This window comes from Ranitomeya imitator, chromosome 5 (assembly GCF_032444005.1).
Source record: "Ranitomeya imitator isolate aRanImi1 chromosome 5, aRanImi1.pri, whole genome shotgun sequence".
Lineage (NCBI taxonomy): Eukaryota > Metazoa > Chordata > Amphibia > Anura > Dendrobatidae > Ranitomeya > Ranitomeya imitator.
In genome coordinates this window covers 457,178,816-457,202,052 of record NC_091286.1, presented here as the reverse complement: position 1 = coordinate 457,202,052, position 23,237 = coordinate 457,178,816, and the positions used below count along the sequence as shown (strand labels likewise).

Here is a 23,237-nt window from a genome sequence, read left to right as displayed (position 1 = left end):
TTCTCTTTTTACACTTGTGAAAATTAAAAACAATTGGTTCTGAAGTAAAATGTTTGCAAAAAAAAGTTAAATGTTCATTTTTTCCTTCCACATTGTTTCAATTCCTGTGAAGCACGTAAAGGGTTAATAAACTTCTTGAATGTGGTTTTGAGCACCTTGAGGGGTGTAGTTTTTAGAATGGTGTCAAGTTTGGGTATTTTCTGTCATGTACACCCCTCAAAGTGACTTTAAGGCCGCCATCACACTTGCGAGTTTTACGGATGTATGAACGCAGAAAATACGTCCGTAAAACTCGCAAAACAAACGGCACAATTATTCTCTATGCCCCTGCTCCTATCTGCCGTATTTTACTGATCCGTATTATACGGCTTTCTACGGCCGTAGAAAATCGCAGCATGCTGCGTTTGTCACCGTACTGCGCAAGAAATACTCCATTATTAATTTGGCTTGATGTCACCTTACAATAGCAAGGTGGCATTAACCCTTCATTACCCCATATCCCACCGCTACACGGGAATGGGAAGAGAGTGGCCAAGTGCCAAAATAGGCACATCTTCCAGATGTGCCTTTTCTGGGGTGGCTGGGGGCAGATGTTTTTAGCCAGGGGGGGGGGGGGGCAATAACCATGGTCCCTCTCCAGGCTATTAATATCTGCCCTCAGTCACTGGCTTTACTACTCTGGCGGAGAAAATTGCGAGGGAGCCCACGCCAATTTTTTTCCGCCATTTAACCCTTTAATTTAGTAGGTAGAACGGCCAAATTTTGCATATACATACTACTAACATTAGTAGTGTGGAATATGCAAAAAAAAAGGGGGATATGACATGGTTTACTGTATGTAAACCATGTCTCATATCATGTCGGGTTTAGGAAGGAGATAGCTTTAAAGACGGTAATTGAATTGCCGGCTTTTGCTATCTCGCGCTGGAAGAAATATATATATATATATATATATATATATATATATATATATATATATATATATATATATATATATATATATATATATTATATATATATATATATATATATATATATGTATATATGTATATGTATATGTATATGTATATGTATATGTATATATATATATATATATATATATATGTGTATATGTATATATATATATATATATATATATATATATATATATATATGTGTATATGTATATATATATATATATATATATATATATATATGTGTATATGTATATATATATATATATATATATATATATATATATATATGTGTATATGTATATATATATATATATATATATATATATATATATATATATATGTGTATATGTATATATATATATATATATATATATATATATATATATATATATATATATATATATATATATGTATGTATGTATATGTATATATATATGTATATGTATATATATATGTATATGTATATGTATATATATATATGTATATATATATATATATATATGTATATATATATATGTGTATATATATATATGTATATATGTGTATATATATATATATATGTGTGTATGTATATACATATGTATGTATGTATATACATATATATATATATATATATATATATATATATATACATATACACATATATATAATTTTTTTTTTTTTTTTTTTTGGTGACACATGGATCCCTTCTATAGCGGTATGTTGGTTTTGCAAGTCTGCGAGAAAAACACGCAGTACGGATGCCATACGGATTACATACGGAGGATGCCATGCGCAAAAAACGCTGACACACCCTGCCTACGGAGGAGCTACGGACCACTATTTTGGGGACTTTTCAGCGTATTACGGCCGTAATATACGGACCGTATTGTTTTACGCTGTGTGTGACGCCGGCCTAAATGTGAGATGGTCCCTAAAAAAATGGTTTTGTAAATTTTGTTGTAAAAATGAGGAATCGCTGGTCAACTTTTAACCCCTTAAGCCCCGAGGGTGGTTTGCACGTTAATGACCGGGCCAATTTTTACAATTCTGACCACTGTCCCTTTATGAGGTTATAACTCTGGAACGCTTCAACGGATCTTGGCGATTCTTGACATGTTTTCTCGTGACATATTGTACTTCATTTTAGTGGTAACATTTATTCGATATAACTTGCGTTTATTTGTGAAAAAAACGGAAATTTGGCGAAAATTTAGAAAATTTCGCAATTTTCCAACTTTAAATTTTTATGCCCTTAAATCACAGAGATATGTCACGCAAAATACTTAATAAGTAACATTTCCCACATGTCTACTTTACATCAGCACAATTTTGGAACCAAAATTTTTTTTTGTTAGGGAGTTATAAGGATTAAAAGTTGACCAGCAATTTCTCATTTTTACACCACCATTTTTTTTTAGGGACCACATCTCATTTGAAGTCATTTTGAGGGGTCTATATGATAGAAAATACCCAAGTGTGACACCATTCTAAAAACTGCACCCCTCAAGGTGCTCAAAACCACATTCAAGAAGTTTATTAACCCTTCAGGGGTTTCACAGGAATTTTTGGAATGTTTAAATAAAAATTAATATTTAACTTTTTTTCACACAAAATTTATTTCAGCTCCAATTTGTTTTATTTTACCAAGGGTAATAGGATAAAATGGATGCCAAACGTTGTTGTACAATCTGTACTGAGTACGCTGATACCCCATATGTGGGGGTAAACCACTGTTTGGGCGCATGACAGAGCTCGGAAGGAAAGGAGCGCCATTTGACTTTTCAATGCAAAATTGACTGGAATTGAGATGGGACGCCATGTTGCGTTTGGAGAGCCCCTGATGTGCCTAAACATTGGAACCCCTCACAAGTGACACCATTTTGAAAAGTAGACCCCTTAAGGAACTTATCTAGATGTGTGGTGAGCACTTTGACCCAACAAGTGCTTCACAGAAGTTTATAATGCAGAGCCGTAAAAATAAAAAATCTTATTTTTTCACAAATGATCTTGTCGCCCCCAATTTTTTATTTTCCCAAGGGTAAGAGAAGAAATTAGACCCCTTGGCCCTTCTTAACACATGGGAGTATTTTCTGGACTCAAAGCTACAACATATCGAGAGCTGGGCATTGGAGAAGACTATGGATGCAGGGGAAGGTACTTAAATACTTGGTGGGAGGGAATAATACTTTGGAACTCCTAGAGTCAAATATACTCCAAGAAAAATCCAGTAATGTCCCGATCCTTGCTCTTATACATAAAGTGTGGTGGACCTGTTAAAAGCTGTGGTGTATGAGGGCCTATTCTAAATATACTCTTATTTTGAATAATCTAGATGAGGGAGCTCTGTCATCTGGAATGGTTTGGAGAATGGAGGAAACAAGGGCTGAAATATTTGTCAGTTCTATTTGGATGGACACTTCTGTGTGTTTGTTCACCTAGAACAGATGTTCTAGTTATGAAACTCTTGACTTCTACAAATATCCACAGTTAAGGCAAATTATAGGAGCCCTGGAAAATAATGATCTTTCGATTTCTTCCAATGTGCTTTTGGACTATATTGTACAAGCAAAAGCAACTAAAGGTCCGATTTAATTATTGTTCAAATATTTGCTATCCAATATTTTAGGGTATCCTATGGTTTAGATGGGAAAGTGATATAGGGCACATTTCACCAGAAGGAAGAGAAGGTATATTGGAATCCCCTGCAAAGGTGTCTATTAATGTTGTGCACTGAAGATCCCAATTATTTCTTATTTATGGAGCATACAGAACTCCAAAAATTATGCTAAAAATGAACCTCAGATTGGATGACCAATGTCCAAGATGTAGTGAAGAAGGGGAATATTTGGTCCATATGTTCTGGTAATGTGCCAGACTTCTGGCAGAGAGTATGCATATCGCATACTTGCAGTCACGATCCCGTTCCCAGCACTGACACTGGAGAATCCTCACCGCTCGCAAACTTGTAATTTCAGACCAGACCACCCCTTTAAACCATCAATTCACAATGTGTGCAATCACAGAACATATCTTAGATTCCAAGTATTCTCTTCCTAGCGAATGAGTCAATTGTTAGATGGTATTAACACTCCTACTTGTGTTTCGATAGAATGCACACAGAAATACAAGTGGTAAGGTCTTCCACCTGACTTAGAAATACTGGGTAGATGCTGTGGTGGTGACACTATGTGTGTTGTAACACAGGATTGTCATAAAAGATTCATCGCATGGAGTTTCACCATCAGAAAGACCTGTCCTACTTCTATATCATTTTGTAATGGCTCAGATGGGAGGCACTGTGTGGGTAAATGAAAGACTTGACAATCTGTTTCCAGACATTATGTTGGGAGTGTGAATACAATCTGGAAGTTGACTCATTCACTTTCGGAGAGAACACTGTATCCTCTTAGGAAAGTTCTGTGATTGTGTGCATTATAGTGTATTGATATTCTTTTTGAAGGATAGGAGACAAGTCCTGGGACAGGGCAAATGACCGTTTTTACCCCTTGTGGCTCTGGATATCATTTCGTATAATCAGACACCAAAAAGTAGGGAGACTGCAAAAGGTAAAGCTGTTATGAACACTGAGAAATTGATCCACTCACCAATGAATCTGTTAGGCTACTTTCACACTAGCGTTGGAATTCGGCCCGTCGCATTGCGTCGGGCCGAGATTCCGACGCTAGCGATGTTAGTGCCGCACAACGGGTACAGCGGATGCATTCTCCGGCGCATCCGCTGCCCCATTGTGAGGTGGGGGCGGAGTTCCGGACGCGCATGTGCGGTCGGAAAAAGCGGTCCGTCTGGAGCAAAAAACGTTACATTTAACGTTTTTTGCTCCCGGCGGTCCGCCACAACACGGCGTAACCGTTGCACGACGGTTGCGACGTGTGTTAATACGTCGCAATGCGTCGGTAATGTTACTCTATGGGGCAAAAACGCATCCTGCAAACAACTTTGCAGGATGCGTTTTTTCCCCTAAACGACGCATTGCGACGTATTAAAAAAAACGCCAGTGTGAAAGTACCCTTATGCAGACAGGTACAAAAGAGGCCAAGACAAAGAAGATAAGTCTCCGGTGATCCAGGGGGGGGCACCCAAAAGTTAATTCCCAGCATCTCCCAAAAGAGCTGGTGGATCAGTTCCACCAGTTTTCCCTTAAGAGCTTCGTAGATATTACGGCACTTAAAACCCTCATTATCCTAGCAGAAGCATAAACTAGCCTAAGAAGAGTGCACTGCCTTAAAGGAGGACCTGGAAATGGATTTGTTGAAGAGGTATCAGATTACGAAAGGTGGCTGCATCTGTCATGGGTATGATAGTTGTCTTGGCTAGACAAGCGACTGGACTATTCATTGTTAGGGACTTATACCACTTGGAGAGAAACTGTTCTGGGAAAGAGTATATAAACTTTTTATATTAGTGCTGCTATTCTTTTGATACTCAAATTCTGTGCAGGGAGGAAAAGCCTTAAAGAAGTACTCCTGATTAGTAATGCTTAATCAGCATTTTATTCCTCTATCAAACCCATGATTACAGCCAGCCCCATCTCTGTCTGCTGGGATGACATTTTGTTTAGCTTATTGTGTGTTTAGCTTTAGTTTATTTATGAGCATACATGGACAGGAAAACTACACTGCAAATCTTCATTTTATCGGCATGGAAAGAGCCATGTAGTCATCATCATTATCTGTGACAGCTCCTGTCTAAAGGTACCGTCACACTCAGCAACTTTGCAACGAGAACGACAACAATCCGTGACGTTGCAGCGTCCTGGATAGCGATCTTGTTGTGTTTGACACGCAGCAGCGATCTGGATCCCGCTGTGCCATCGCTGGTCGGAGCTAGAAGTCCAGAACTTTATTTTGTCGCCAGGTCGGCGTGTATCGTCATGTTTGACATCAAAAGCAACGACGCCAGCAACGAGCATAGGGCCCCTAGATGTGTGTCGGATCGGTACACTCCGGCTAATTGACATGGAGCTAAACCAGCGAGAACAAGAAGTGAGTCGACGTTACGTCAGTGGATCGCGCCTGCATCGTTCTGGAGTTGCTGTGTTTGACGTCTCTACAGCGACCTAAACAGCGACCTAAATATAAAGATATTGGCCTGCACTCTGTATTGGGTCGGGGTGCTGGTGCAACAGACCAGAGGTCTAATGTCAAATGTAATGTGAAATCCACCGCACACCCTTGCGTGGAATATCTTTGAGCAGAAATGTAACATTTCTGCTCAAAGATATTTCTGCTCAAAGATATTCCACGCAAGGGTGTGCGGTGGATTTCACATTACATTAAACAGCGACCTAGTTTAGGTCGGCTCGTTGTCTATATCGCTGCAGCGTCGCTGAGTGTGACGGTACCATTACACCTCTACTCCCTGTGAAGTAATTCAGTGGAACATTTGATGCAGTTTCATCATACAGGGAGTTCTAGTGACCCCTTCATCGAATAAAAGTATGCAATTTCTGGGTGATGCGGGGGGGGAGGGATTAAACATGAGATCACATAACCTAACTGAGAAGAAGAAGAAGTACAGATTGAATTTTCAGATGGAAAAGAACACCTATATAAAGTAATACAAGCGGAATGATATGTATTTGGCTGGGCGGCTAGTGACAGGATTAATTAAAAACAAAAATAACCAAAAAACTACTACTATAAAGTGAATAGTTGGGACGGTGAAATTGCAATCAATCTTGGCTGGGTGAAGACTATTTCCTTGATCAGGGAAGTGTTGCTAGTTGCATCAAAATGATGTCCACAATACAAGACAACATAGTGGGCTTAGGTGGTGAAATCTCAGATTCTTATTTGGGCATGAACGGACACACACACACCATCGGTGGAGGTGAGAAGGGCTTGGACTGTGGTTGGCCTTGATCCTTTCTCAGGCTATGCCTTGCGGTTGCTGAGTGAAGAGAGTCCAAGTTAGCAAAAGCTTTTCAGGAGGCCTATGATGGAGTAGGAGACATTGCTTAGATCACTCACAGCCACAAAGACGGAACAAGTGCATTACTGTTCAGCATTTTTTTACGTGAGTTATGAGTTGTGGAAACCACATTACTTTACTCATCTGAAGTCTACATAGCAAAAGAAAAGTTATTCAGTCCAAAATAAGAGCAAAGTGACATTTTCCTTTAAACTCAAAGACCATTTTCAAGGCAGAATTAGGAATGGGGTATTTGAAGTGAAGGTAGTGTGCGGTGTAATTTGATTTGAGCTCTGCCTCTGCAAACCACTTGAAAAAAATTGATTAAAGTGCTAAACAATTCTGTTATACAGAGGTGAAGAGGGTCTCGGCACACTACATGGGGTAACATCTGGATTAGGTGGACCATCAATTGCTAGGCCTACCTAGATAACGTGTTGGATGTTCACTGATAAACGTTAAAAGGGTTGTCCATGTTGTCCACTACATGGACAACCCCTTCTTAAATGCAAGACTGACTTATATAAAATAAAAAGACTACATATTTTCCTCTGATGCCAGCACTAACTTGACATTCTTGTATGGGAGTGCCATAGTCTTGTAGTGGACAACTCCTTTAAGTTGATTTGAGGCTATAGTGCTGTCCTACCCAGTACTAGAAAGATATACCGTAGACTATAAAGTAACCACCGATTAACGGTTTACTTACCGGATAGAGGATATTGAACTTTGTCCAGAACCTGATCTTGAACTTCCTGGTGTTGAAGACCCGGATGGTATTTGTAATCCAAACTAAAACAAAGCATTGTAAATGTAAATTAACTTTAAAGAGCTGTAAATTCAAAGTCCTATATCTAATCTGACTATATTGCTTCCTAGGCTAAAATGCTTATAGTGTATACAGTATTTCTCTAAAAAAATTGGCCAGATTTAACTTACCGCAATCAATGCTTCCTTGACAATCCCTATAAATAATCCGGTTACTTAATAGAAAGCAACCCATAAATAATGAAATTTGTTAATCGCATGTTTGATTGCTTTTAGGCCACATTCACACGTTCAGTATTTGGTCAGTATTTCACATCAGTATTTAAAAGCCAAAACCAGGAGTGGGTTATAATACAGAAGGGGTGATGTGTTTCTATTATACTTTTTCTCTGTTTGTGCCACTCCTGGTTTTTACTTCCGAATACTGATGTAAAATACTGACCAAATACTGAACGTGTGAATTTAGCTTAAAACTGGTATGAATAACTTAAAATGGCCATACACATTTGTGTTGGCTGAACCAGCTAACCAAATATGACGGTGTCTGACTTTTGAAAGATGCTGGGGAAAGAATAACCAGATTGTTGAATTTCAACGTGACTGATCCTTTCGTTTCAAGGAAGATAAGGCGCTGTCAGGTGTCCAGCAGCAGCTGTTGCCATTTTCCCCAATCAAAATACAATTGTGCTTGAATAAACATAGTGCAAATCTGAAGTGTTAAGGCACCTAAAAAGGCTACATTTTCTTCCTGAAGAACACCTTAGTGCAAACTCACATGTACTTCAGTGCTGGGGTCACACTATGAGGATGGGCACAGTAGCCGGCTTGCTCTACACATGATGGATGCCGGCTATGTTACATCTACTATCTCTTAACCGCAACAACCGAAGCTGAGCTCCAATCAGTGCAGTTAATCATTTATGTGACACTGTCGATCTATGACAGTTGCACTTAAATGGAGATCAAGCCTATGTCCCATCCCCAGATGACGCCGCTAGCACAGTCAAACATGTTGGAGACACTGGTACTAAACTTTTCTGTCCTATCCTGCCAATATGTATTAGCATACCTGGTGCTATACACTTTATAAATATAAAATAACTGCAGTCTTCTGAGACAGATTAAGGACAAAATGTTTTATAGCCCTCTTATATACTTTAATTAATAGAAATAAAAGTTACATTTTACGGTCTTCTAGTGAGGGTTTATTTGGGGTTCTTCCCAATTTGGAAATTAATATATATATATATATATATATATATATATATATATATTGCTCAAAAAATAAAGGGAGCACTTAAACAACAGAAGAGGGGACGGGAAGAAAAACATTAGACTCGTACAAAGACGACCCAGGAAAACATACTCAGAAGGGAGGTAAGAACATTTCTAAAACAATCCACAGTGAGGAGATTGGAACAAAACAAAATCCTCTAAACTGCATGCTCGCAAACGCCAGAAGCCTGACAAACAAGATGGAAGAACTAGAAGCAGAAATATCTACAGGTAACTTTGACATAGTGGGAATAACCGAGACATGGTTAGATGAAAGCTATGACTGGGCAGTTAACTTACAGGGTTACAGTCTGTTTAGAAAGGATCGTAAAAATCGGAGAGGAGGAGGGGTTTGTCTCTATGTAAAGTCTTGTCTAAAGTCCACTTTAAGGGAGGATATTAGCGAAGGGAATGAAGATGTCGAGTCCATATGGGTTGAAATTCATGGAGGGAAAAATGGTAACAAAATTCTCATTGGGGTCTGTTACAAACCCCCAAATATAACAGAAAGCATGGAAAGTCTACTTCTAAAGCAGATAGATGAAGCTGCAACCCATAATGAGGTCCTGGTTATGGGGGACTTTAACTACCCGGATATTAACTGGGAAACAGAAACCTGTGAAACCCATAAAGGCAACAGGTTTCTGCTAATAACCAAGAAAAATTATCTTTCACAATTGGTGCAGAATCCAACCAGAGGAGCAGCACTTTTAGACCTAATACTATCTAATAGACCTGACAGAATAACAAATCTGCAGGTGGTTGGGCATCTAGGAAATAGCGACCACAATATTGTACAGTTTCACCTGTCTTTCACTAGGGGGACTTGTCAGGGAGTCACAAAAACACTGAACTTTAGGAAGGCAAAGTTTGACCAGCTTAGAGATGCCCTTAATCTGGTAGACTGGGACAATATCCTCAGAAATAAGAATACAGATAATAAATGGGAAATGTTTAAGAACATCCTAAATAGGCACTGTAAGCGGTTTATACCTTGTGGGAATAAAAGGACTAGAAATAGGAAAAACTCAATGTGGCTAAACAAAGAAGTAAGACAGGCAATTAACAGCAAAAAGAAAGCATTTGCACTACTAAAGCAGGATGGCACCATTGAAGCTCTAAAAAACTATAGGGAGAAAAATACTTTATCTAAAAAACTAATTAAAGCTGCCAAAAAGGAAACAGAGAAGCACATTGCTAAGGAGAGTAAAACTAATCCCAAACTGTTCTTCAACTATATCAATAGTAAAAGAATAAAAACTGAAAATGTAGGCCCCTTAAAAAATAGTGAGGAAAGAATGGTTGTAGATGACGAGGAAAAAGCTAACATATTAAACACCTTCTTCTCCACGGTATTCACGGTGGAAAATGAAATGCTAGGTGAAATCCCAAGAAACAATGAAAACCCTATATTAAGGGTCACCAATCTAACCCAAGAAGAGGTGCGAAACCGGCTAAATAAGATTAAAATAGATAAATCTTCGGGTCCGGATGGCATACACCCACGAGTACTAAGAGAACTAAGTAATGTAATAGATAAACCATTATTTCTTATTTTTAGTGACTCTATAGCGACAGGGTCTGTTCCGCAGGACTGGCGCATAGCAAATGTGGTGCCAATATTCAAAAAGGGCTCTAAAAGTGAACCTGGAAATTATAGGCCAGTAAGTCTAACCTCTATTGTTGGTAAAATATTTGAAGGGTTTCTGAGGGATGTTATTCTGGATTATCTCAATGAGAATAACTGTTTAACTCCATACCAGCATGGGTTTATGAGAAATCGCTCCTGTCAAACCAATCTAATCAGTTTTTATGAAGAGGTAAGCTATAGACTGGACCACGGTGAGTCATTGGACGTGGTATATCTCGATTTTTCCAAAGCGTTTGATACCGTGCCGCACAAGAGGTTGGTACACAAAATGAGAATGCTTGGTCTGGGGGAAAATGTGTGTAAATGGGTTAGTAACTGGCTTAGTGATAGAAAGCAGAGGGTGGTTATAAATGGTATAGTCTCTAACTGGGTCGCTGTGACCAGTGGGGTACCGCAGGGGTCAGTATTGGGACCTGTTCTCTTCAACATATTCATTAATGATCTGGTAGAAGGTTTACACAGTAAAATATCGATATTTGCAGATGATACAAAACTATGTAAAGCAGTTAATACAAGAGAAGATAGTATTCTGCTACAGATGGATCTGGATAAGTTGGAAACTTGGGCTGAAAGGTGGCAGATGAGGTTTAACAATGATAAATGTAAGGTTATACACATGGGAAGAGGGAATCAATATCACCATTACACACTGAACGGGAAACCACTGGGTAAATCTGACAGGGAGAAGGACTTGGGGATCCTAGTTAATGATAAACTTACCTGGAGCAGCCAGTGCCAGGCAGCAGCTGCCAAGGCAAACAGGATCATGGGGTGCATTAAAAGAGGTCTGGATACACATGATGAGAGCATTATACTGCCTCTGTACAAATCCCTAGTTAGACCGCACATGGAGTACTGTGTCCAGTTTTGGGCACCGGTGCTCAGGAAGGATATAATGGAACTAGAGAGAGTACAAAGGAGGGCAACAAAATTAATAAAGGGGATGGGAGAACTACAATACCCAGATAGATTAGCGAAATTAGGATTATTTAGTCTAGAAAAAAGACGACTGAGGGGCGATCTAATAACCATGTATAAGTATATAAGGGGACAATACAAATATCTCGCTGAGGATCTGTTTATACCAAGGAAGGTGACGGGCACAAGGGGGCATTCTTTGCGTCTGGAGGAGAGAAGGTTTTTCCACCAACATAGAAGAGGATTCTTTACTGTTAGGGCAGTGAGAATCTGGAATTGCTTGCCTGAGGAGGTGGTGATGGCGAACTCAGTCGAGGGGTTCAAGAGAGGCCTGGATGTCTTCCTGGAGCAGAACAATATTGTATCATACAATTATTAGGTTCTGTAGAAGGACGTAGATCTGGGTATTTATTATGATGGAATATAGGCTGAACTGGATGGACAAATGTCTTTTTTCGGCCTTACTAACTATGTTACTATGTTACTATGTAACAGAATATAACTCCAATGAAATCAATCTTCTGTGAAATCAAACTGTCCACTTAGGAAGCAACACTGTTTGACAATCAATTTCACATGCTGTTGTGCAAATAGAATAGACAACAGAGGGAAATTATTGGCAATTATCAAGACACACTCAATAAAGAAGTGGTTCTGCAGGTGGGGACCACAGACCACATCTCAGTACCAATGCTTTCTGGCTGATGTTTTGGTCACTTTTGAATGTTGGTTGTGCTATCACACTCGTGGTAGCATGAGACGGACTCTACAACCCACACAAGTGACTCAGGTAGTGCAGCTCATCCAGGATGACACATCAATGTGAGCTGGGGCAAGAATGTTTGCCGTGTCTGTCAGCGTAGTGTGCAGAGGCTGGAGGCGCTACCAGGAGACAGGCGAGTACACCAGTAGACATGGAGGGGGCCGTAGGAGGGCAACAACCCAGCAGCAGGTCCGCTACCTCAGCCTTTGTGCAAGGAAGAACAGGAGGAGCACTGCCAGAGCCCTGCAAAATGACCTCCAGCAGGACATGTACATGTGTCTGCACAAACGGTTAGAACCTGTCTCCATGGGGATGGTCTGAGTGCCCGATGTCCACAGATGGGGGTTGTGCTCACAGCCCCACACCGTGCAGGACGCTTGGCATTTGCCACAGAACACCAGGATTGGCAAATTCGCCACTGGCGCCCTGTGCTCTTCACAGATGAAAGCAGGATCATACGCGGCAGATGTGACAGTCTGGAGATGCTGTGGAGAGTGATCTGCCTGCAACATCTTTCAGCATGACAGGTTTGGCAGTAGGTCAGTATTGATGTGGGGTGGCATGTGCTCGCCAGAGGTAGCCTGACTGCCATTAGGCACCAAGATGAGATCCTCCGACCCCTTGTGAGACCATATGCTGGTGCGGTTGGCCCTGGGTTCCTCCTAATGCAGGACAATGCCAGACCTCATGTGGCTGGAGTGTGTCAGCAGTTCCTGCAAGATGAAGGCATTGAAGCTATGGACTGGCCCGCCCGTTCCCCAGACCTGAATCCGATTGAACACATCTGGGACATCATATCTCTCACACTCCACCAACGTCACGTTTTACAAGACTGTCCAGGAGTTCGCGGATGCTTTAGTCCAGGTCTGGGAGGAGATCCCTCAGGAGACCATCCGCCGCCTCATCAGGAGTATGCTCAGGCATTGTAGGGAGGTCATACAGGCACGTAAAGGCCAAATACACTACTGAGCATCATTTCCTTGTCTTGAGGCATTTCCACTGAAGTTGGATCAGTCTGTAACTTCATTTTCCACATTGATTTTGAGCATCATTCCAACTCCAGACCTCCGTGGGATATTAGTTGTGATTTACCTTGATAATTTTTAGGTTTTATTGTTCTCAACACATTCCACTATGTAATGAATACAGATTTACAACTGGAATATTTCATCCAGTGATATCTAGGATGTGGGATTTTAGTGTTCCCTTTATTTTTTTGAGCAGTATATATAGTGCTCCATGCAATATAATTGCCCCGCATAGTCCTCCATACAGTGTAATGGGCTCCATATAGAGAAGGACAAATATGGTAAGCTGTACATAGGACGATACTTTTTGAGGAGTTTTGAAGCTGGGTGCGAAGATTATGAATTGTGCTCTACCCCCGGATGTAAGTATACTGCCTGTAAGAGAAGGTGGCACAAGATATATTTCATGTGGAATATTTGGCTGGCATTAAACTGGTAATTAGGGCTCTGGGTCTCAATACAGTGGAGGGGGGGGGGGTAAGAGCGTTAGATATGGCCATCTCTCAGAACTGAATGTGGCTCTGAAGGTAAGAAAGGTTGGTATCACTGCTCTATACGTCGCTAGTAGTGACGAGAAGGGTTGAGCGAAGCAGATCGGCAATTTTCAAAAGTCACCGACTTTTAGCAAAGTCGGGTTTCGTGAAACCCGACCCAATCCCACTGTGGGATCAGGTCGGCGGTCTTTACTCCAAAGTCAGGTTTCGTTTTTTATATATCTATATATATATATGAACTCGAGCCTGGGAGCTTTCCAGGAAAGTTCCCACGCTCGAGGTCATTTGAGGACATCCACCAGAGGGCGCATCACCGGGACTGAAGGTAACTATAGGTCATTGACCTACATTACCTTCATTCCCCGGGGTTTTACAGGCACGAGCACAGCTGCATTATAGCAGAGCTCCTGCCTGTAAAATATTTTAACCCCTTCAGATGGATTTACATCGTGGGACGTGACAGATCATCGGAAGGTATGTATATTGTTGTTTTTTTATTTTTCCTTTGTTACAGAGCGAGGGTCTTCAAGTGGATTGAGAGTACAATAAAATATTACAACAACCTGTGTGTTTTTCATTAAAATACTTTTTAATAATGTGTGTGTTTTGTTTAACCCTTTCATACAATTGGATTAATAATGGATAGGTGTCAGAATTGACGCCTCTCCATTATTAATCTGGCTTAATGTCACCTTACAATAGCAAGGTAATATTAACCCTTCATTACCCCATATCCCACCGCTACACGGGAGTGGGAAGAGTGGCCAAGTGCCAGAATAGGCGCATCTTCCAGATGTGCCTTTTCTGGGGTGGCTGGGGGCAGATGTTTTTAGCCGGGGGGGGGCCAAAAACCGTGGACCCTCTCCAGGCTATTAATATCTACCCTCAGTCACTGGCTTTACCACTCTGGTGGAGAAAATTGCGCGGGAGTCCACGCCAATTTTTTCCGCAATTTAACCCTTAAATTTAATAGCTAGAGCGCCGAAATTTTGTACATACACACTACTAACAGTAGTGTGGAATATGCAAAAAAAAGGGGAATATTACATGGTTTACTGTATGTAAACCATGTCTCATATCATGTCGGGTTTAGGCAGGAGAAATGAAAAGCCGGCAATTGAATTACCGGCTTTTCTGCTATATCGCGCTGCAGTAAATATATATAAAAAAAAATTCCCATTGACTTTGCATTGGGTTTCGTGTTTCGGCCGATCCCCGACCCCGACTTTTCAATAAGATCGGCCGATTTCACTCAACCCGACTTTTCAGAAAGTCGGGTTTCACGAAACCTGACTCGACCTGAAAAAATGAAAAGTCGCTCAACCCTAGTGACAAGCAAATATACTCGTTACTCGAGATTTCTCAAGCATGCTCGGGGGTCCTCCGAGTATTTTTTTAGTGCTCGGAGATTTAGTTTTTCTTGCCGTAGCTGAATGATTTACATCTATTAGCCAGCATAAGTACATGTGGGGGTTGCTAGGGAATCCCCACATGTACTTATGCTGGCTAACAGATGTAAATAATTCAGCTGCGGCAAGAAAAACTAAATCTCCGAGCACTAAAAAATACTCGGAGGACCCCGAGCATGCTCGAGAAATCTCGAGTAATGAGTATATTTGCTCATCACTAGTCGCTAGCTATCTGCCTGTTACTGTCAGTGCAGATCTCTGTCGGCACAGAGCAGTCACAGACTGCTCCTGGCCATGACTCTGCAGCTTCCGCTGATGTCTTGTTAACAAAGCAGCAGCTTCTCTTCCACTCTGCTCTGTTTACGGGATTCGACTGCCGATATCTTGCTGAATGAAAACTGGCTTTCTGCTGTCTAACTTCTGGGGCCGGCTGTGAATCAGCATGATGTCAGCAGTCAAGTCCGATCAATAGAGCAGCCTGGAGGAGGAAGAGCTGCTCTGTTGGTATCGAGATTATAGGGTTAATCTGCAGGTAAATAGCACTATAACGCTGCCTTATTCAAATTGTCTACTAGGAGAACATTAATTTATTTACTCCTGAGAGATGCCAGCTTTCAGTCATGAGGGCATGCACAGAGGGATTATTCACCGCTCAACTATACAGTGACCTTTGTTACCTGGTTCCACAGCAGAGCGAGCTGGCAACAACTTTCAGTGCGGTTGTCAGGCAGCATCGCAATGCTATTTACTTGCAGACTAACAACATCTAAATTATGTTTTCCAAGGTGATAGGTTCCTTTAATTGAGTAACATTTCTATTTCATAAACAAGATAATGCATAGTAATTTTACTACAGTCTACTGACCTGTTGAAAGTACATTTGTAATGGTTCAGTAAGTTCAGGGTGTTCATCCATTGCTCGGGCCAACATCTTATTGATGGATTTGTTAAAGTCTCGCAGCTCGCGTATATTAATGTCACATTCATCTTGGGTTTCGCCCTTGCTTTTCTTTGCAGAACGGATTTCTTTTACCAACTTTGAACACTAATGGAAATCATAATAAATATAATTGTCAATTTTTATTGAAAATAAACATTTCCAAAGTGATTAACATATAACATGAATATAGACATTCTCTTATAGAAAACAGTATCAAACAATAAATTGTCAAATCAATGAACCAGTAGGATGTTGCTGACATTATATTAGGTGGCATTATAATGAATGATATACCAGCAGAATGTTCAACCATTGTATACATAAATCAGTATACTCAAAAGAGGGGGACCAAACAGACACAAGACAAGACATTAACAAGAGATGGGGGGGGGGGGATCTGAAAGAAATCATAAACTATTTTGGCAATATCGTAAATTGGTCTGGAGGACAATTTTTTTTTTCATAGACTCAATCCTGCTGCTTAAGCTTGGAAGTGTGTATGTATACATACACACACATGGCCGAAAGTGTTGACACCCTTTAAATTGTTCCAGAATATTAAATGTTTCTCCCAGAAAATTATTGCAATTCCACATGTTTTGTTATACACATGTTTATTTCCTTTGTGTGTATTGGAAAAATACAAAAAAAAAAGAACGATAAAAAGGCAAACTGGACATCATTTCACACAAAACACCAAAAATGGTCTGGACAAAATTGTTGTCAACTTTCCAAAAATGTGGGTAAACAACTTTGTTTAAAGCATGTGATGTTCGTTCAAACTCACCTGTGACAAGTAACAAGTGTGGGCAATATGAAGATCACACCTGAAACCAGATAAAAAGGGGAGAAGTTGATTCAATCTTTGCATTTTGTGTCTGTTGTGCCACACTAAGCATGGAGAACAGAAAGAGAAGAGAACTATCTGTTGACATTTAAGTGAAATGAAATGCTATGGCAGGAGACCCCACTGCTCACACAGGGATCTAAAAAAGTTAGACTTAAGTTTGCCAAAATGCACATGATTAAGCCAAAATCATTCTGGGAAAGCTTCTTGTGGACAGATGAGACCGAGATAGAGCTTTTTGGTAAAGCACATCATTCTACTGTTTACCAAAAATAAGAACAAAAAGAAGAAAAACAATGAGCAAATTACCCCAAAAATAGTCAAAATAATTTTTTTTTTTTGAGAAACCAGAAGTAGGAGAATGGAGGTATATATACATGTGGAAACAAGGATGCACATACCAAAAAAATCTTTAGCGTATAAATATGTCAGACAACCCAATATTAAATATGCATGAGTTCATGCACCATGGCACAGCCCAAGTCTGTATGTAAGAGAGATGTATATCAGTGCTGTTGTGAATTCTGTGGCAGAGCTCCCTCCTGTGGTCACAAGTGGTACTTCGGCTGATTCTCTCTGTGAGCTTCCGTTGGTGGAGGAAAGTGGTACTGCGGCTTCTGAGTTTCCTTCATCAGGTGATGTGGTGAAGTCGTTAGGTGCTGCTCTATTTAACTCCACCTAGTGCTTTGATCCTGGCCTCCAGTCAATGTTCTAGTATTGGACCTGTTTTCCTCCTGGATCGTTCCTGTGGCCTGCTGCTCTGCATAGCCAAGTTCCTCTTTGCTATTTGTTTGCTGTTTTTTTCTGTCCAGCTTGTCAATTTGTTTTTTCCTGCTTGCTGGAAGCTCTGGGACGCAGAGGGTGTACCTCCGTGCCGTTAGTTCGGTACGGAGGGTCTTTTTGCCCTCTTTGCGTGGTTTTTGTAGGGTTTTGTGTTGACCGCAAAGTTACCTTTCCTATCCTCGCTCTGTTCAGAAAGTTGGGCCTCACTTTGCTAAATCTATTTCATCTCTACGTTTGTCTTTTCATCTTAACTCACAGTCATTATATGTGGGGGCTGCCTTTTCCTTTGGGGTATTTCTCTGAGGCAAGGTAGGCTTATTTTCTATCTTCAGGCTAGCTAGTTTCTCAGGCCGTGCCGAGTTGCATAGGGAGCGTTAGGCGCAATCCACGGCTGCCTTTAGTGTGGTTGGAGAGGATTAGGGATTGCGGTCAACAGAGTTCCCACGTCTCAGAGCTCGTTCTTGTTTTTTGGGTTATTGCCAGGTCACTGTATGTGCGCTGACCTCTATGTCCATTGTGGTACTGAATTACCTTTCATAACACAGTGCCCAGGGTTAGCAGTGTAACTGCACTTGTAAGTGTAAAAAGCATTGGGTAAAGCAATAATTAACCTGGGTCTTGTACTGATTACATACATCAAGGCTCCTGAATGGACTTGCGTCCACCCTGACGTGCGTTTCGGCACAGCCATAGTCGGGTTCATGTAAATTTATTATTGTGTTGTCTGACATATATTTATATGCTAATGATTTTTTTTTTTTTGGTATGTACACCATTGTTTCTTCTTGTGTGTATACCCCTCTTCTTCTGATTCCTTAATAAATTTTTGCATTTTAACTATTATTGGATACATTTGATAGTCGTTTTTTCTTTTTCTGCTTGCCTCATTTAACGATTTGTTCTATCATGTTTAAAGAGTCCAATTAAACCAGTTGCATGTTATATATACAATATATAACAAATTGTATAATTATATCCTCATGCTACATTTTCCTATAAGTAATTTTTGTTTACCGAAAATGTAATGACACCCACAAAGAAAAGAACACAGTAGCTACAGTCAAATATGGAGGAGGTTCAAAGATGTTTTGGAGTTGTTTTGCTGATTCTGTCACTGGCTGCCTTGACTGTGTGCAAGGCAGCATGAAATCTGAAAATTGCCAAATGATTTTAGGTTGCAATGCAGTGTCCAGTGTCAGAAAGCTGGGTTTGTGTCCTAGGTCATGAGTGTTCCAACAGGACAATTGCCTCAAACATACTTCAAGAAGCACCCAGAAATAGATGGAAACAAGGTGCTAGAGAGTTCTGAAGTGGCCAGCAATGGGTCTAGATCTAAATCCCTGTGGAGAGATCTTAAAATTGATGTTGGGAGAAGGCAACCTTCAAATATGAGAGACCTGGAGCAATTTGCAAAAGAAGAGTGGTCCAAAATGAGAAGTGTAAGAAGCTTCTTGATGGTTATAGGAAGCAATTGATAAGTTATTTATTCCAAAGGGAGTTCAACCAAATATTAAGCTGAGGGTGCCTACAATTTTGTCCAGCCTGTTTTTAAGGTTTTGTTTGAAATGATGTCCAATTTGCCTTTTTTTTCCTCTGGTTTCTTTTGTGTTGTTCCAATACAGACAAAGGAAATAGACGTGTATAACAAAACATGTAATTGCAATAATTTTCTGGGAGAAATACTTCAGTTTCTGGAACAATTTCAAGCGTGCCAACACTTTCAGCCACGACTGTGTGCATATATATATATATATATATCGTATTTTCTGGTGTATAAGACGACCCCCAACTTTTCCATATAAAATATGGAATTTGGGATATACCCGCCGTATAAGACGGGGGGTCCTCTTATATGCCCAGTCATCTTATACGGTGTGTGGTTCCCAGGGTCTGAAGGAGAGGAGACTCTCCTTCAGGCCCTGGGATCCATATTCATGTACAAAATAAAGAATAAAAATAAACAATATGGATATACTCACCCCTCCGAAGGACCCTGGCTCTCAGCGGTGCAAGCGTCTGCCTCCGTTCCTAAGAATGCATTGAGCGTAGGACCTGCGATGACGTCGCGGTCACGCGACCACTCACGTGACCGCGACGTCATCGAAGGTGTTTCACTCACTGCATTCTTAGGAACGGAGGCAGACGCTTGCACCGCTGAGAGCCAGGGTCCGTCAGAGGGGTGAGTATATCCATATTTTTTATTTTTATTCTTTATTTTTTACATGAATATGGATCCCAGGGCCTGAAGGAGAGTCTCCTCTCCTTCAGATCCTGGGAACCATCCAGGATCGCTCCGTGCACCCGTACCCGGCGTATAAGATGACCTCCGACTTCTGGGACAATTTTTAGGGGTTAAAAAGTAGTCTTATACGCCAGAAAATACGGTATATACTTTTATCAAAACGTATTACAAACCTAATATTTTTATAGGTGTAGCTGTATAAATTCACCTTGTTTCTTTGCATAGTATGTAATTACATACAGAGCCATATATATGCCGTATTTTTCAGACTATAAGGCCTACCTTTTCCCCCCAAATTTGGAATAAAATGGGGGCACATCTTATAGTCCAGATGTAGCTTTACCGGGCGATACCACGGGCCCTGGGATGGGAGGAGGGGGTGTCCGGAGATGAGGTACTGTGAGTCCCAGGCTGATAGGAGGGAGTGCTCGGCGGTGCAGGAGCTCTGCTGACATTTTGTGAAAGCCTGGATCCCCAAACTTCCATGGTTTAAAAATGGGAAAATGTGCAGATTGAGATCTTCTACCAGCCTGGGATGGGTCTTGCAGCATCACTACGCAGCGATGCACCTCTGAACACCTCCTGTGACCACAATCCACCACTCCCCCGTTCCCCACTGGTAAAATGAACTCGGACTGTAAGACAGACCTAATTCGACGTATTCAGTTTTTTTTTACCTATTTTCCTCCTCAAAATTTGGGGTGCATCTTATTTAAGTGAGGTAATCTGCTGATGTTCAGTTAGTGGCCAGGAGGCCAAAGCGTTTATTTGGTACTGGGATTTATTCTAATAAATGACCACTTTATTGTGTTCTAAGCCTGTTCTCTTTAATGAATGAGCACTATGCAGCATAATTTATCATTAAATTTAGGACTGTACATATATACCCTAGCTTCAAGGGACATTATGTATAATATATACCGTATGTCCCAGCTGACTATGCCCCAAGCTAGGGCATATATGTCCTGGGGATACCACGACAGAGGGGTCAGATGACCACTGAGTCTGGTTACACGTGAACCTGCACTGGATGACTCTGCTTTGCCTTCCAGTTAGGCTACTTTCACACTAGCGTTGTACTCGGCCCCTCACAGTGCGTCGGGCCGACGTACCGACGCATACTGTGGAAGCGCCGCACAACGGAGGAAGCGGATGTATTTTTACAACGCATCCGCTGCCCAATTCTGAGCTGCGGGGAGGTGGGGGCGTGCGCGGTCAGAAATGGCGGACACAACGCACCAAAAAACGTTACAAGCAAAGTTTTTTGGTACCGACGGTCCGCCACAACACGACGCATCCGTCGCACGACGGTTGCGACGTGTGGCAATGCGTTGCAATGCGTCGCTAATACATGCCTATGGAGAAAAAATGCATCCTGCAGACAACTTTGCAGGATGCGTTTTTTCTGCAAAACGACGCATTACGACGTGCAATGCACGACGCTAGTGTGAAAGTAGCCTTAGCTGTGCAGATTTCCCTTTTGCTCTGTTGTTAAGATATTAAGGTACCTTCACACTAAACGACGCTGCAGCGATACCGACAACGATCCGGATCGCTGCAGCGTCGCTGTTTGGTCGCTGGAGAGCTGTCACACAGACAATTCTCCAGCGACCAACGATCCCGAGGTCCCCGGTAACCAGGGTAAACATCGGGTTACTAAGCGCAGGGCCGCGCTTAGTAACCCGATGTTTACCCTGGTTACCATCCTAAAAGTAAAAAAAAAACAAAAAACGCTTCATACTTACCTTCCGCTGTCTGTCCTCAGCGCTCTGCTTCTCTGTACTGGCTGTGAGCACAGCGGCCGGAAAGCAGAGCGGTGACGTCACCGCTCTGCTTTCCGGCCGCTGTGCTCACAGTGAGTGCAGGAAAGCACAGCGCCGGGGACAGACAGCGGAAGGTAAGTATGAAGCGTTTGTTTTTTTTAATTTTAGGATGGTAACCAGGGTAAACATCGGGTTACTAAGCGCGGCCCTGCGCTTAGTAACCCGATGTTTACCCTGGTTACCAGCGAAGACATCGCTGAATCTGTGTCACACACGCCGATTCAGCGATGTCAGCGGGAGAGCCAGCGACCAAAGAAAGTTCTGGCCCTCTAGCCCCGACCAACGACATCACAGCAGGATTCTGATCGCTGCTGCGTGTCAAACTGAACGATATCGCTAGCGAGGACGCTGCAACGTCACGGATCGCTAGCGATATCGTTTAGTGTGAAGGTACCTTTAAACAGTTCTGTTTGTCTCTTAGAACTCTAACTCCTGAGTTATCTCAGTTTTCCACTCCCCTCTGGTATAAATGCTGACCTTTTAGCTTGAGTAGATGTCAGTGTTAGCTTGCTATAACCTTGTTTGGAGCTGGAGATGTGAGTTTGGGGAAAAGACATTGTCTTGGAGTTGTCTCTGGAGATATCTGTTTGGAAGTTTGTTTGAGCGATTTTTCCTTACCTTATCTCCTATTTGGATTGACTCACCTAATCCTTCCCCTTTCATCTGTTTGTAGTCTGGGAGCACATTGAGTGATTTCGGCTTCTTTTAGCCTTGTTTGTTTCCCTTTGTGTCTTAGGCCTCTTTCACACTTCCGTCTTTTTGTTTCCGTCAAAATCCGTCGTTTTGAGAAAAAGACGGATCCAGCAAATGTTTCTGCTGAATCCGTTTTTCTCTCATAGACTTGTATTAGCGATGGATTGTGACAAATGGCCTTCCGTTTCATGTCGTGCGCTGCATCCATCGTAAAATCACTGTCCGTCGGGCGGAGACAACGCACATAGAAACGTTTTTTTGCGTACGTCAGAAAATCACTCGCTGACCGTCAAAAGCAGGAATCCAGCGACGAATGCCATCTTTTGAAACTGAGCATGCCTGGAAGAATTTCCAGTCAGGGAAATTCTCTCTCTCTCTACTGTTGATGCTGGCTATGCAGCATCAATAGTAAAAAGATATAATGTTAAAAATTATAAAAAAAAATAAAATTGTGATATTCTCACCTTCCGGTGTCCCCGGCAGCCTTCCCGATGCTCCCGGCAGCTCCCGTTCCCAGTGATGCCTTGCGACAACAACCCTTGCGAGACCGCTACGTCATCACAGGTTATTGTATCGCAAGGCATCACTGGGAAAATTTATTATTTTTAACATGGGTTGTGTTGTGTATGCGTTTTCGCAGCCAAAGTACGCGGCGAAGACGCATACACAACGTGTGTACGTAGCCTTAAATTCTGGCAACAACTGCCTCAACGGATCCGTCAAAAAATGGATCT

The 23,237-nt window shown here is 41.4% G+C and overlaps 1 protein-coding gene across 2 annotated transcripts in view; it reads right to left on the bottom strand.

Moving 5' to 3' along the window:
• The window catches only part of CCDC39 (coiled-coil domain 39 molecular ruler complex subunit), a 154,420-nt gene that overhangs the window by 15,247 nt on the left and 115,936 nt on the right, over nt 1-23,237 (bottom strand). Inside the window, exons 18-19 of one of the 2 annotated variants that reach the window (XM_069727254.1) lie at nt 16,041-16,220; nt 7,579-7,661 (exon numbers count right to left, since the gene is read on the bottom strand). In XM_069727254.1, the coding sequence (XP_069583355.1) occupies nt 7,579-7,661; nt 16,041-16,220 (263 nt within the window). Of the gene's footprint in view, nt 1-7,578; nt 7,662-16,040; nt 16,221-16,908; nt 16,943-23,237 lie in introns of those variants that run through there. The other variant, XM_069727255.1, reaches the window with a different exon arrangement.